The sequence below is a fragment of the Phoca vitulina genome, unplaced genomic scaffold, assembly GCF_004348235.1.
Source record: "Phoca vitulina isolate PV1807 unplaced genomic scaffold, GSC_HSeal_1.0 scaffold42, whole genome shotgun sequence".
Taxonomy (NCBI): Eukaryota; Metazoa; Chordata; class Mammalia; order Carnivora; family Phocidae; genus Phoca; species Phoca vitulina.
The window spans coordinates 8,638,088-8,654,589 of record NW_022589745.1 but is presented as its reverse complement, the minus strand read 5'-3'; the positions used below and the strand labels follow the sequence as shown (position 1 = coordinate 8,654,589).

The window sequence follows — 16,502 nt, the reverse complement described above, 5'->3', positions numbered from 1 at the left end:
GTACCCAACTATATTATCCAGAATGCTAAACTCTCCCGCAAATTTGGGTAGTACACATAAAATCTCAAAGCACTTCTTTTACCATATGCAACAATGCTCTGAAAACTTGCGAAGCCAAATTTCACCATGGTGCTAAGGCCTGGCTTTGCAGTTCCCTTCTGGTAGAAAGGGTCTAATCCTTTCGTTCTTGTTCTACTAAACTGGCAAGTGATTTGGAATTTGAAGTTTCTAGTCCCACATTTCAAGCTTTACACTGAAACCCACCAGCCAATCTTCAAAGAAAACTAGAGGCCATGAGATAATTGAAAATCTCCTTACAGCTATTTCTAGCAAGATGGGAATCTGGCTCCCCATGGAGTCGAGACCCACCTTTCAGATGACTGCTGTCAGAAAAGGCGGTAATTTCAAGAGCTCTTTTATATACCCGATCTACTACTTACAGCCGGTCGGTTTCCAAAAGCAGCATAAAAGGGTTCTGTGTTTGGAAAAAACAGGTTTTTGATGTCTGTCAAACACTGGACTTTAAACTTCTCTGGCTTCTTCTCAATCACTTCTCTGTTAAAACAAATAAATAAATAATGGATCAGCCTGAGAGAAGAAGCTTCATTATCATCAAACTATTTCTAAATTCACAGAGGGTAAATCCATACTTTCAAGTCTTCCCACAAAGAAAATGCTAAAGACAAGTAATTTTACTAAAGACCTCCACCAGTCACCCAAGGAACAAAGAATTCCAGACGTAGGAGAAGAGAGAACATCTCCAAACTCGTTTTATGAGGCTAACGTAGCCTCAAAAACAAAACTGAAAGAAGAAAAGCATGAGCAAAGTGTGGGCCAATCTCATTCATGAATGGCAGTGCAAACATCCTAAATAAATATGCATATGCAAACTGACTGCAACAGCAAAGCACAGAAGTATTATTCCAGGAATGCAAGAGTAATTCAATACTTTAAACCAATGAATGTAGTCTAACCCATTAACAGATTGAACGAGGAGAAAACATACCATATTTTTTTTTAAAGATTTTATTTATTTATTTGAGAGAGAGAATGAGAGAGAGAGCACATGAGAGGGGGGAGAGTCAGAGGGAGAAGCAGACTCCCTGCTGAGCAGGGAGCCCGATGCGGGACTCGATCCCGGGACTCCAAGATCATGACCTGAGCCGAAGGCAGTCGCCCAACCAACTGAGCCACCCAGGCACCCAGACACAGACAGGGTGTTTGGTACAATTCAACATCTCATCAAGATGAAAAGTCTTAAACCCGGAATAGCAGGGCATACTCTAAACCCACAGCGAACACCCAGTTAACAGTGAAACAACAGGTAGCCGTTACCACCAATTAACCCAACACTGTGTGGCGGGTCCTCCCTGGCACGGTGATGGAAGGAAGACATAGTTATGAGGATTGGAAAGGAAGGAAAGAGAACTGTCACTATTCACAAAAAAAAAAAAAATACATTAAAAAAAGAGAATCTACAGTTGAATAATCATCATTAATAAGAGATCAATAAGATTGCTGGCTATAAAATCAGTGTACAAAAAAAAATTAATGAACAAAAATCAACTGCACTTTCATGCATCAGAAGAAACAAACAGGTAAAAATGTAATTCCATAAACAGAAATTTAAAATTTAAAATGTCTAGGAATAAACCTAATAGAAGATGTGCCAGACTTTTATGGATAAAATTATAAGCTTTATTGAAATACATTAGGGAAGACCTAAATGAAAAAATACACCATATAGGTGAATTGGAAGACTCAGTATTACAAGGAGATACTGACTCTCCCTAAACTGATGTACAGATTCATTGTAATTTCAATCAACCTCTCGACAGGATTTTGTCTGTATGTCTTTATAAAACTTGATCGTCACAATTACACAAGAAGAGCAAAGGCCAGAAACCAAATCACACATTTATGGACATTTGACTTATGAGCACAATGACAGCTCAAAGCAAGAGGAAATGGGCCATCATTTCAGCAAATGATGGTGGGACAACTGAACATCCCTAGAAGGGAAACCAAAAAAAGAGAGAAAATGGGCCTCTCCTGCACTTAATATGCAACAATCAATTCCTGGTGGATTACACACTTAAACATGAAAGGCAACACCTTTGGATAAAATAATAGGAGCCTCTCTTCCTGCCCACAGCCAGCGAAGCTGTTTTTAATACACAAATAGCACAAACTACAGGGGAAATGATATGTTCAAGCACATGAAAAGAAGAATTTATGTTCATCGCAAGCCATAAACTGGGGAAGGCTCTTTGCAACGCTCTTAAGAAAGGCTATGTATATAGAATCCATCACACACATATCAAAAAGAAAACTGGGAAAACACTTGAGCAGGCACTTCACAGAAGATGAAGCCCAAATGGCCCATAAAGGTACGAAGAGAGACATTTCACACCCACCGGACTAGCAAAAATGTAAATGGCTGACAACGTGTTGGCAAGAAAGCAGAACAAGGGGAGCGCTTACACCCCACTGGCAGTGCATAAATTGGTTCAACTACTTTGGAAAACAGTTCGGAATGACCTAATGATGCTGAATATGTGCATCCTCTATGGCCAGCAATTCCAATCCTAAGTGTGTACCTTGGAGTACCTAGTGCCCGTGTCCCCCAGTGCAGACACACAAGAAACTGCTTTTAATGGTAAAATCCTGGAAATGACCCAAGCGTCCATCAGCAGTAGGATGGATAAACTGTGGTCGTCCTACAACAGGATACCACACAGAAGTAAAAGCAATGAGTCACAACTCTACTCAACAGTCATGGGAACATAAGGTTGAGCGAGAAAAGCAAGCTCCAGAACATATGATATGTTTACATGAAGGCCACACATGCGCACAATTAAGCATATTGGTCAGGATCACAAATATACACGATAGAACTGTTCCAAAAAGCAGGGAATGATTAACACAAGATTCAGGGAGAGTGGCTACTGTCACTGCTCGGTGGGGAGGGATGGGAGGGTCTAGGACTTCAAAGGGAACGGTCTGACCTGCTTTAGCTGGATGGTGGGTACACTGCTGTTCACTATTTGATTATCATTTATACCTTGCATGTATTTTAGAAATATTCTTCTGCACCTACTCAAAATGTAATATAGATGATGATGATGATGATGGTGGTGGTGGTGGTGGTGGTGGTGGTAGACTATCAACCTGAGTATCACAAGACCCCAGGGCTGGTCCTGGCTCTGCAGGGACTTCCGTGGACTCCGGAGCCTTCCCTAAATGTAACACTAAAAGGGTTTTACATTCTGTATCTCAGGACCCTATAGCTGACTGTGATTGAGTCTCAAACTTCAATCCACTCAGGGGAAACCATCCAAATTCAGCTTCCTGCTCCAATCTCAATTTCTATCTCACACACACACACACACACACACACTCAAGCACACTCCCCGGGCACGAGTGTGTGAGTGGGTGGCAGGCGGGGAGGAGGATGTCTGCGTGAGTATAGAGCGCAGGGGCCAGTAAGAGACGACCTGTGGCCCCATGGCCCCGTGCACGGCTCCTTGCGGGCAGTAAGGTACGCTGGGAGGAAGCAGTGAGGACTGCTGACAAGTACTGAGGTGAGCATCCAGATTGCTCCTTGGCACAGCCTAGGTCTTCGGTGATCTGAATGTGCAGATAATCCCTGGTCCTAACTCACCCTTGAGGTAGTTTTACTCCAGCGAACAACAAAATGTCATTTATCCAAGTCTCAGAGCACCTCAGAAAACCCCAAAGGGAAAAACGTGGCTACTTGTGAAACAGCTTCTTCCTTCCCAGAGCTGGAGGGTCTGTTGTTGCCAAACTCTGGAATTTCACATCTGCCCAGTAACCCAGTCTCGGGGCTTAGCAAAGGCGAGTTGCCTGCTGTCAGTGAGCCCCCCCCACCCCCCGCCATGAGACTGAGCCACACGTATCAGCAACGTGTGCCGTACTCACAGAGGCTTTGTGAAAACGATCTGAATTGCCCTGCCGCCGAAACACAAGAGGGCAGGTAACGAAAACTCAAAGCCAATTTCCACTTTAAAAGGAGAAGCTCCTGGACCAAAAGATGAGGTGTAGGAAACAGATTCCCTCAACTTCTCTGACATGACATGTTTCTAGAATCATAGCATTTCAGGGCTGAAAGGGGACACCTGAGATCGTCTAATCCAACCCTCGCATTCAGCAGCTGAGGACACAGACTCAGGACAGGGAGGCACCGACTGGTCACACCACCAGCCAGTCGCCAAGCAGAGCCTGGGGCTCTCCGTCCCCACCTGCCGACTGGGTTCCGCCCACCGTGTGGATCTGCCTTCATTCCAGTTGAGACCCAGGCAGTATCATCAGAAGTGCACCCAATGAAAGCATCTTGCTAGGGAAGGTCATTCCGGCTCATGGCAGACATGCCCATCAATTCTAGAAGCTCTGCAGGACGGCTGACACAGAGAACGGCTCGGGCTAGAATGCGGTGCTGGAAGGACCAGGCTGTTGGCCGTATCTGTCAGGAGCCCCTCCAGCTCCGAGAGGGAACACACACTGGGAGGAGTCCTTGTTTGGTTTAGTAATTCCTCACTGTCTAAGATCAATCACTTTTGATAGATCTTGGACAGTGGTATTTAAATAAGAAAAAAATGAAAAAGATCGCCTTAAATGTGTATTTAGTGGTCGGGTATTCAAGTAATAAAGTCAACGTTTGCCTCACCTTGCAAATCCGCAGTACTTAACACGTGACAGTGAGTCGCTTGCTACAAATGGTCGACATACATCAGGGACCCCATTTCATTACCATCCGGATTCTACGGAGGCCTACGCTGTCAGGACAGCTCTAGGGATTTACAATACACTATGGCATCCAGAGGTTTGCCTGAATTTCCTCCCCAGAATGCGCAAGTTTCAGTGTGAGATCTTTTACCACAAGAAAAAAATTACAAATCACACAAAACAAAGCTGCGATGGAAAAGGTATCTGCAGAGCTGAGGGAAAACACCCAAGAGGAACCAACATGGTGCTTGGGGTCCATCTGGATTTTTCTGTTGTCTGCATGGTGAGCAGCAGGAAGCAGGTAAGCTGGTCCTCAAATTGAGGCAGAGCCTCTCGCTGGGTCTTGAAGACAGAACTGATACTTAGAACCAGCCTTTGGCAGAACGAACGTCCTGTTATGACCACAATAGATGATGCTTTGAGAGGAGCCTGGGAAGCTGCCCTGGGCCTCAGGGTACAGGGAAGCCCTGTCTTCTCCTCTCCCACCCCAGGGGGGCCAGACTTAGTTTGGCTCAACTTCTCTGAATGAGGCTGTGATGGTGAAGAGAGGGGGGTAATCAGACATTGGCTAGTGATCATCAGAGGACCAGTAAACCAAACCGTGGGGGGCGCCGGGGGGCTCAACCAGTTAAGCGTCTGCCTTCAGCTCAGGTCATGATCCCAGGATCCTGGGATCGAGCCCCACACTGGGCTCCCTGCTCAGCGGGGAGCCTGCTTCTCCCTCTCCCTCTGCCCCTCCCCTCCTGCTCTCTCACTCTCTCTCAAATAAATAAATAAAATCTTTAAAAACAACAACAACAAAATGTGTGAGCACAACTCCCAGAAAGGACAACTCCTCTGGGAGCTAAGGGCCAGGTAGGTGGTGGTGGCAGGTAGAGGGGCCACTTAACCCAGCCCAGGTCCCCGATGAGACGGAATGCAAGTTGATTCTCAGAGTCGTTAGGACTCAGCCCGGCCACGCCGGCGGGGCAGCCGCCCTCTAAGGGAGGACAGCAGGTGCACAGGCTTGAAGTAGAAACACTGTTCTGGAAAAACGGGGGCAGTTCAGCGTGACTGAGTTTTAAGAACTGCAAAGGAGGGCAGGGGGAAGTCAGGAAGAGTCACGTGAGCCGAGCGAATGAATCTGGACTTGATCCCGAGAGCCGTGATGAGCTCATGAAGGGTGAGGCCAGGGGGACAGAGCCAGACCTGCATTTTAGGGTGACCTTCCTGATGCCCACTGTGGGGCAGGGATACGGGTTGCAGCAGAGCAGTTGAGAGGCTCTTCTCGCCAACACTTCCCGGGGAGGAGGCGAGGGGCCTGGACGGGCCCACAGCTCTGGGGCGGGAGGTGGCTGAGCCGAGCGCCGTACCTGTGCAAGGCCGAAAAGAGACTGCTTGGGCTCAGCAGCAGGGGCCCCTGAGGCAGCACCGTGCCCCTCTCGTTGACCCAGTGCAGGTAGCCCCTCGTCATGTCGGCCATCCCGATGGCCCGCGCAGAACAGTAGAGAAATTTATAGCCATTTCTGAAAAAGAGACAAAGCATTCACGTGTCATGGCATCACACCACAGAACGGTTCTGCATTCACAAACCCTAACCCGAATGTTTCACACGGAATGACACTGCTGCAAGCTTCCCTCCCCAGCCGAAGGCCACATTCTAGAAATATTCTTTTGCATTGAGAACAAAGCCTGAATGCATTTCACGGTCCCTTACTAAGCACTTTCGCTTCCCTCACTTGCTTTAATCCTCTCAAGAACTTCGTTCCGGTAGGTATTTTCCCTCCTCTTCACTGCTAGGGAAACTGAGGCTCTGTGCCAACTGGCCGACCTGCCTGTACCCACCGAAGGATTTCCCTCTCTCCGGACCAAATCCCATCCCCCCGTTCCCTTGGCAGCAAAACTCCTTCAAAGGGCTGTGTATCTGCACTGACTGCACATCTCACCCCGTCAACCCACTCCAAGCAGACTCGTTCCCCTGCCTCGCTGGCCCCGTAGGTCCCTGCGATGCCACAGTTCTCATATGGACAGACTGCCCGGCAGCACCCCTTCCTCTGGAACACCTCCGTCCCTCGGCTTCCCACACAGGTCCCCTGGCTCTGTCTCCAACCAGGCTCCACGTGCACAATCCTGGGGTCCTGGGGGCACTGTCCTCCTCAGCACCTAGCTCCCTAGGGGATCACACCCACTCCCCGAAGGCTCTAAATGCCACATCCAAGCCAAAGCGGTATACAATATTGGTGATGTTGTGATATAATACGGATGTATGTGCTCTTCATCTCGGATCCCAGCATAGAGCTTCTAAGCCCTTGTAATTTCCTGAGTAACAAGCCATATATTATTCAAAAAAGGCCCCTCCCTCCAACCTAAGTTTATGCTACTGAGGTGGTCCTTGGAGGGTGGGGCCGGTTGCCATAGGAACCAACCATGCAATCAGAGGGCTGGTACTTTCAGACCCACCACCACACACACACACACAAATCCTGGGAAAGGGAGAGGGGCTGGAAGTTGAACTCAATCACCAATGGCCAATGATTTGATCAATCATGCCTACATAATGAACCTCCACAAAAACCCTAAATAATGGGGTTCAGGGTTCAGAGAGGTAGGTGAATGCATCCATGTGCTAAGACACACCCCAACCCCATGGAGGGGACCTCACCTCATGTACCTCTTCATCTGGCTGTTCATTTGTAGCCTTTAGAATAAACCGGAGTGTTTGCCTAAGTTCTGTGAGTCATTATAGCAAATTATTAAACCTGACAAGGGGTTGTGGGGACCCCTGATTTGAAGCCAAGGAGGGCAAAAGTGGGGGTAAGCCAGGGACCTCCTACTTATAGCTGGTGTCTAAAATGGGAGCTGTCTTGTGGGCCTGAGCCCCTAACCTGTAGGGTCTACCCTACCTCCGGGTAGTTGGGGTCAGACCTGAATTGAATTGTTGGACACCCAGGTGGTCTCTACAGAGAATTTCAGAATTGCTCCGTGTGACAGCCCCATGCGTTGGGTGTCCTCAGTGTTGGGAGTGAAAAACAGATCACAGGATTATTCTTCTATTAAACACAACTTTACTACTTTATTAGGACTTCATTTCACTTTTTTTAACCACTGAAAGCTTAGTGTCTATCCAAAATGAGATGTCCTGTTAATATAAAATACATACCATGTTTCAGAGGCTTACTATAAAAACAGAATAGAAGATCTATCCCATTAAGAATTTCTATATTGAATCTTAAAAAAAAAAAAAAAAGAATTTCTATATTGATTACATGTTTAGATGGTAATAGTCTCCATATATTGGACTAAATAAAACACACTTAACATTTTTAAACACCATCTATACATGGCTGTCTCCTGAATTTATACTTCCAGTCCAGGCCCCTCTCTTAATCTCCAGGCCAACACATGCAGCTGCAAACCCCCCATTACTCATGGGATACAGGACAGTACCCCCCATGGGACGTGCCCACAGCCAAACATGCACAGGCGCTCCTGCCGCGACCTCCCCACTCAGCACGCGGCACTCTCTCGCTGGCCCAGGTGTGAGGTCAAACCTCAGGACCACCTGGGTTTCTACTTCTCCTCACAACCACCCCCCCAGCCCCCCACACATCAGCAGGCCCCCTCATTCCACCCCAACAAGGACCCCAAACCACCCCCCAAGTCCCCTGTCGCCGCCACAGTCCTCGTCCACACCTCTGGGACAGGGCCTCCTGTCCTACTCTCCTCCCACAGCAGCCTAAATCAGCTCCCGGCCCCCCACACCAAGTGTGCACACAGAAGGAAAACTCAAAACCCACTCCCATCATGCTCAAAACCCTTCAGAATCTTGTTATGTCCCTCAGATATAATCCAAATTCTTTGCCATGACCTACAGGGCTGGCGAGACCTGGTCCCCGCCCCTCTCCAACCCGATCTGCTCCGTCACTCCCGCTTACCAGAAGGTGCCCCTGCCAGTCCTGCGAGGCACCATGCTCATTCCTGCGCTGGGCACCTGCACGTGTTGTTCCTCCCGCCTGCAACACTGTTCCCCACACCTCAGGCTCGCTCCCTCCTTCCCCTCACATCACCTCCCCAGAGGACCCTTCCCTTGCCCCTCTATTTAATAAAACACACCCTTCGCTTACCCTCACTCCAGACACTGAATCTTTGCTCTGCTTCATTTTTCCTAATGGCACTCATCACTAATATTAGAGGATAGTTCCTTGTTTGACAGTATCTCTCATGAATCCATAAGCCCCCCGAGGGCAGGGACTTTGTCTCATTCCTTGCTGTAACCCCAATGCCAAAAACAGTGCTCAGCAAGTCACAGACACTTAGGAAATATTTGCTACATGAGCGAATACAAACTACCCACTTCCAACCCGGCTTATTGTTCCACCATGGATATTTTATGCTGGTCAAGGTACTCGTCTCTACACTTGCTTAATACATACATCCTTTAAAACCAGGAAACAGGAAAGTTTTAAGACGAAGAGAATCCAGAAATACCAGCTTGTTTGGAATACAGGGATGCATCTGAAAATCAAGCAACCTGTTTCATTAAACATCTTTGTATTTTAGCTGTCTAATTAATGCAATCTTCAAAAAAAAAAAAAAACCCACTCTGTATATAGCTCTTCACATCAAAGTTCCTAAAAGCTGCCACCTGCAGGGGCTTGAGATGCTAATTTTATTCAAAACTTGATTTTCAAATACATGTCATGGTCTGGTCAGGCCACTGCCTCGCTCTCACCATGCAAGTATTCTGCTTCAAAGGCCGTTACTAAACTTGGCTGGAAAATCAGCTTGAAGACGTCCGGTGGGGTGGGGGGTGGGGGGGGTGGGGGGTGGATGTTAATGCTTGTTGGTGGCACAGGCTTCACCCCCATGAAAGCCGTCTGTGATCCCATCAAATGCTCAACGGCACCAAGTCACCAAAGCTCACTCTCAGGTGAGCCGCTTGGGGTAAGACGCCACACTCAGAAGGGCAGGATGCGCTCCTCCTGTCAACGCACCCCCAGCGGGCGCTCCCACCCTGGGCCCAGGCTGGCCTTGGGATACACATGCGGCCCGCCCAGCCCTGCCCTTCGGGAACAGAACAACACATGGGGAAACCTACCCTCGACAGCAAACGTGGACTACAACACACACACGGATCACTCTTACCCTCTCATATCTCAGCACCTTCAACAGGGCTTGGGAAATACCAGAGCCAAAAAGAAAGCACATTCCACGTCCAGGCTTCGAACTAACAGTTTCTCCATCTGTCCCAGCCTCTGTCTCTCTCTCTCTTAAAACACTTGACCCAGGCCGATATTAAAGTAGCTTGGAAAGATTATCTTTGGGGCTATTTGCCAAGATAAGCTTCTAGGCTGAAGTTTCCCCACTCCTGACATCTTGGACTGGATAAATAATTGTTGGGGGGCAGGGCAGAAGCCCCGACAATGCCACACTGTGGGACATCTAGCAGCAGGCCTGGCCTCTACCTGCTAGGTGTCCATGACACGCCCCAGGAGGACAACCAGAAACGTCTCCGGACATTGCCACGGGTCTCTGGAGGCCAAAATCGCCCTCAGTTGGGAGCACTATTGTAGAAAAAAGGACCTCTGTAGCCCCATTTTCAGGCCTAGAGGAAGGAAAATCACCCGCTCCCTTAAGGATGGAAGTCTCTATGCCAAACTCAGACTTGTGCTCAGCCTGGCCTCCAAGACCCCCTGCCCGGAGCCTCCCTTTCATGTTCACCACGCACAGGCTCAGCTCTCAGCCCCACTTCCCGTGACAAGCGTGCTTCTCTTGAAACCCCGCTCGCCCAACAAGGCTCAGCTCGAGCGCCTCCTTCTCCTTGAAACCATCATGGAGTCCTCGTCCCTCCGATCAGAATTAATTTCTCCCTCACATCCATATGAAAAATCTGCATCTCACTGCGTGGCCCCCTCACTGCCTCATTACAGGGGTGCCATCTGCTTCTACAGGACCCAGAGCTCCCTGGGAGAGGGGGGCCTGCAGCCCATACAGCACCCACAACAGCCCCTGGTGCGCAGGTTTGCAATCAGAGTCTGCTCAGTCCTGGGGTTCCCCCGGAGGCCTGGCTTGGTTTGCGATCAGAGTCTGCTCAGTCCTGGGGTTCCCCCGGAGGCCTGGCTTGGTTTGCAATCAGAGTCTGCTCAGTCCTGGGGTTCTCACGGAGGCCCGGCTTCGAAAAGTTCACCTCACGACAGCACATACCCTGGTGACCACAAGCCTGCGACCCGCGGCACCAAGCTTCTGGCCTGGCAGGGACCTCGGGGATCACAAGGCCTAATTTTCCCATCTTAGAGATGAGGAAACCAAAACTGGGAGTGGGGACAAGGTCTGCACATCCAGGGTGAGCTAAGGGCTGTCACCTTGAGAACCCAGGCCCCCCGGCCCCCCAGTCACCTCAGAAGACCTCAAGTGGAGGACAGCACAAGCGCTATGGGCAGGAGAGAAGAGATCCTACTGAGTCTGCTAATTAGGATTTCCGCTCAGCCTCCTGGCTTCACACGGCGCCCTCTTCAGGCCACAGCATTCGTTGTCGCTACGTTGTCGCACCCACGTCGATTTTTAGTTACACCAATATAAAAATATGCATCAAGTAAGGTGCAAAGTCAGAGCAATTATTGTCCAGATTTAGCCCCCAAAAGACCCACTGGTTCAATGATCTAGATATTTTAGGAAACAGTCCTTTACTTTCCTTGTACTTATTGAACATATTTGAACGTGAGGGAGGGTTTCGTGTCTTCCACTGGTATTTGTTACAGTTGGTTTTTTGTTTTTTTTTTTTTAAGAGAGTGCAGGTGAGGACGTGGGGAGGGGCAGGGGGAGAGAGAGAATCTCAAGCAGGCTCCACGCTCAGCAGGGAGCCCGACTCGGGGCTTGATCTCACAACCCTGAGATCATGACCTGAGCTGAAACCAAGAGTCTGACGCCTAACCGACTGAGCCACCCAGGCGCCCCTTCTTTTTAATCAATAACCAAGCAAGCTATTTTCTACCCTCTCGATGAACAAGGTGACAAGCAGCCCTACAGATAACTTCTCACAGCTAACTGTATTCAGATAAGTAATTACATTTGGCAAAAAAAATAAATAAAATTGCCCTCATTCTCTGTTGTTTTCAGGCAAGAGGCTATCTGCAAGACTGGTTTTTCCATTAAATACTGCAGTGCCTAAAATTTAAGTGCAGCCTAAGTTCAGAAAAAGCAGGGTGAAGACAGAGTGATCAGTCCCCAAATCCTGAAGTTAACAGCATCACGTTCTTAGTACACCAGCGTGCTAAAGCTCTGTGGGCAATCACAGGAGGACATGAGAAGAGTGACCTGGACTCATGAGAAGAGGGAGTCCGCACCGTGACCAGTCCTGAGTCCCTGCCCCTGTCCCTTGGCGACCGCCCAGGGCCCTGGAGGAGGAAGCATGTGGGGCGCTGCCAGGATGGGGGTTCACGCGAACCGACAGTCAGCCACGGGAGCATCACAGCGAGCCCACCTGCGCTAGCACTCCCAACAAGCCAGGCCGAGTCCTGGGCGTCCACAAAGAGCTCAGTCAGGAGGTAAGTAAGAGCTGCCCGGGCTTGCCAACTCCGGCCTGGGAAGGCATGGTGAGGACTATGGCATCCGCGCTGGGCATCACAAGGTGAAAAATACTGAGGCAAAAATCAGAGGTACAGGCATGGCGGGCAGAAGCCATCGTTGGAGTGTAGGTGGGAAGATGGGAAAACGAATCGTGGACCTGGATTACAGCAAGAAGGTCTGGGGAGAAAGTTGGGAAATAAGGGCCTACCTAGCAGAAGGCAGAGAAAGGAGGCTGCACCTCCGTCCGGAGGCACTCAACGCAGGCCCCTGAAGGCCACGGCCAAACCGCGTTTGCGCCGATTGCTCCGGAAACTCTGACCGTCACTGGCCTGTCTGGCCGCACTGAGGACACACACCAAACTCAGTGAATGAATAAACGTCAAGCTCCTTCCCCTCAACCAAACTGAAAATACAGGAAGTATTCTGCACTCATCACCGACCCTCATCGACAGACCTCACTCCCCGTACGCCCATTGATCAAAGTCAAGAATGCTCAGGTGCTCTCTGGTAAGCTACCCTACTTTACTTTCCAAAGAGATATCTTTTCTGGGGAAAAAAAAAAAAAATGCAACTGTGCCCTTCTTCTTTTTTTAATGTACAGTAAGAAAAGGAGTAGATTTATGTTCCAAAGCCCAAAATGATTCAGGCTGTGAGCTTCTCAGTATCCTGACTCATGAGGGCTTCTTCCAACTAAAAATAGATGCAATTTTCAGTGTCGTGCAAGTCCAGGCAGCTCCTCAGTGGATTAATCCTTTTCAACGAGAGAGAGGTCAGCTGCGGTGAGGCTGTGGGGAAAGGGACCGGCACACACACCGTCCACAAGACTGCAGACGGGGTGTGCCTTTGCAGAGGGCAATCTGGCTCTATTGATCAGATCTTCAAATGCGCTCATCCTCTGACCGGCAATTCTACTTCTGGGAATCCACTTTACAGCAGTCCCTCCCTACGTGCGTGCGCCTTCTTTATTTATTTATGGGCTCATCATACATAACAAACACTCTATGTGAGTGCTTAGGACATCAGTCTTGGACCTAGTGAAGAAACTGGAAACTCCGTCCTCCGTGCGCCAACAGAGGACTAGTTAGATACAGCACGGTTTATCCACATTATACAATGTGTGCCGCACTGGAGAATGAGGTAAATCTTACATGTAATGAAACAGAAAGATGTATTACTAAATCCTGGAGGCGTGCGTGTCGGGGGGGGTGTGGGGAGAGCGGAAATGGATTTTAAGGACACCGAGACAGAACCAAACTGTTCATGGTGGCTCCACATCGGGGAGTGGGTTAACCTGGCGGTAGGGCCGAGAGGAAGAAGACACAACCTTCCTACTCTCAAATTTCTCTCGTTTTTCTTATTTCTCTTCATTTTTTTTAAAGAAGCATGTATTACTTTTGTAATTTTTTGAAGAGGAAATCTGGAAAAGTGAGGTCAAGCCAATGAGCGGGGCATCTAAGAGATCAGACGCTCTCAATCCCACCAGGGTACGAGGCCCCGTCCCAGCGACCCCCCGCCCCCACAGCAGCGTGAGGCCCAGGCGGCCAGACACCGTGTCCACTTCGTGACATCCCAAGCACCTGTCACTGGGCTGATCACACAACAGGCATTCAATAAATGCTGGGTAAGTGAATGAACGAGGGGCAGGAGAGTGCGCTTCGTTCATCGGTGCTCACAGAGTACGGGCATAGCTCTGAGTGCCCAGCCCCCGCCCCCCTCTGTCACCTACGTGGGCCAGAGGTGAGCACATCAGCTTGGGAATCATGGGCCCGGTTTGCCGGCCTGACCTCCACTATGTAATGCCTCATCTTCCTCAGCCAGGGAAAGGAGGGGCTGGCCTGCGCTGGCCTGAGGCCCCTTCCAGCCCAAGTGGCTGCAGAACAGAAAGCGTTGGGGGGAGAGTTCTCGCGGATGAGGAGGCTCTAGTCCACAGAAAGATGGAGAAAGTGACGAGCCAGTGTGGGGAGGGAGAGACCCCGACGGCCCCTGACCCCGGAGACAGAGCAGGGCTGAAGGTGCCCTGCCGCCTGTCAGCAGCTATGGGAATGCGGACCCGCAATTCTGAGGGAACTAATGATATTAATTCTTACAGTAATTTTGAAAAGCTAGTAAGTGACGTAACACGTGCCCGACACAGGAAGCAGTTTAAGATCCACCCTCCCCCCTGGGCATACCGGTGGGAGGAGACAGAGCAGGCCCTGTCCTGGGCTGTGGCCACACAGCGGAGGACCCCCCAGGCCGGCGGACAAGATGAGCACCGCAGCTAAAACCTGCCTGGAATCTGCACCTCTTCGGCCTAAACTACTTGGCTGGGCAGCTATCAGAGGACCATTACCTCACCTCATCTGAGGAGACGGTCCTCAGTAGGAACTGAATCTCAAGCCCTCCCCTAACGCCGCCACCCTTGTTCGGCCAACAGTTTTGGGGCCTCCTATCACTTCCTTTCTTGTCTCTTGGCACTGAATTCACACTTGGGAGTTGGCGGGATGAGCACTTGCTGTGTCCTCAGAATCCTCCACACCCCCACTGACCCCGCTTGACTGAGGTGCACTCCTCTTGCAAGTCACGCTCAAGGTCAAGGTTCCGCGGGCAGAGTGTCATGCACGCACCAACAGCACACGGGAGATGGGGGCAGGCGCCCGGTACTTACTGGCTCACTTTATGGTACAGCTTAGCGATGCCCTGGTGGGTCCAATCCTTGCCCAGGGTGGGCAGAATGTGGCCAAGAGTATCTGATCTAAATAAAGATAGAAATGAGAAAAATACAATAAAAGGGGCATGACAACAGGGGAGAAAGCCCATTCCAATTCACTGTACCAGAAACACCCCATAAAATATGCCAACAAGACCCATGACTTACTTGCTGGAGAGAAAGCACAAACCTAGAGTAATCAGAGGAGAACGCTCACGGAGGGATACATTAACACACGAAAGGGCACCTTCTCACTGATCACGCATCAAGTCCGTGACTTGCTAAATCAAAGCGTAAAGGGCATGTGGAAAGACGCTCCTGGGAAGCATCCACATGAGCAACATCCGGGAAACAAGCACCACGACCCAACTACGGCTGTTTAGGGCAAGGATCGAAGATTCCACGGCTGCACCAGAAACGGAACTGCACGAGCCCCACGGCACCACAGACAGAGAATGGCGATGCCGGATCCAGGCCCCGGGGCCCTACAGGAAGATGAACTCGCCCACAGCCCCCGAGGCGGCCGGCCCTACCTGGTGATGGTCCCATCGATGTCTGAGATGATGACTTTGTCATCCCAGTTCCACAGATAGATGGTGCCTTCGCAACGACACGTGCCTTGGTACTGTGTGGTCACGCTGAACACCACGTCGTTGGGGCCATTCTTCAACTTCAAGCTTTTCTGAAAAACATGAGCCATGTGTCCACTCGAGGGGAAGGCCCAGACTGAGGGCTATTTGGATTCCATTCCATGAGACGCTAGATTAGGACTATTTTGTAAACTCACTGCCCTGGGCCGCTGTATAATTCTGCCTACAGATGAGGATGGTTCTTTCCAGGATTTGGGCCACCTGAACCCAGCTCTCCCCAGAGGCCCCCCTGTAAGGCAAGCTCACCCTCTTCCTGCAGGGTTGAATGACAGGCTGGGAGGCTTGCCACAGGAATCCCACCTTCAGAATAGGACGCACTTACTACTCCGTGAATAAATACGAAGGGCCACAACGGGGGAGACAAGGCCAAGTGTGGAAACACGTTTTCCTGAATAACTGCAGACCCAAGGAATTCACAACAGATCCAGAAAGCAAAATTACCTTTTTGGCGGTTTTGCGTCCCACTGTGGGGACCCTCTCGTGCATGCCAGCTGGCTGCCTAACTCCAGGTCCCCCCAGCATCGCTGGCCTGAGCCACGTGCCACACAACTGCACAGAGGCTGCCAGGCTGAGGGGCGTGCTGGTGGCGTTAACCGGGGGTCTGGCCTGACCCTTTCCCATGAACACCGTCACAGCTTAGCCTGGCCCCCCACTCATTCTTAGGATAAAAGCAAAAGAGGGAGGATACTTGCTCACTGACTGTTCATGGGAAACAAGGTCCAGGGAAAGAAGGGTCTGACTAAAACTGGTGGTACACCCTCACAGAAGAGGACACTGTGACCATGATGGCCCCCTGCCACCTGAAACTCTCTAAACCCCATCGCAAGTGCTTGATTTCCCCCAATTTAGGAGATGCCCTTGAGTCGACAAAC

General features: G+C 50.0%; 1 protein-coding gene across 6 annotated transcripts in view; it reads right to left on the bottom strand.

The window, feature by feature from the left end:
• LPIN1 (lipin 1) overlaps nt 1-16,502 on the bottom strand; it is a 72,689-nt gene that overhangs the window by 5,947 nt on the left and 50,240 nt on the right. For all 6 annotated transcript variants that reach the window (XM_032430036.1, XM_032430037.1, XM_032430038.1 and 3 more), the window contains 4 exons: nt 15,514-15,662; nt 14,939-15,025; nt 6,099-6,251; nt 441-555 (listed from right to left, as the gene is read on the bottom strand). In XM_032430036.1, coding sequence (XP_032285927.1) covers nt 441-555; nt 6,099-6,251; nt 14,939-15,025; nt 15,514-15,662 — 504 coding nt within the window. The remainder of the gene's footprint in view (nt 1-440; nt 556-6,098; nt 6,252-14,938; nt 15,026-15,513; nt 15,663-16,502) is intronic.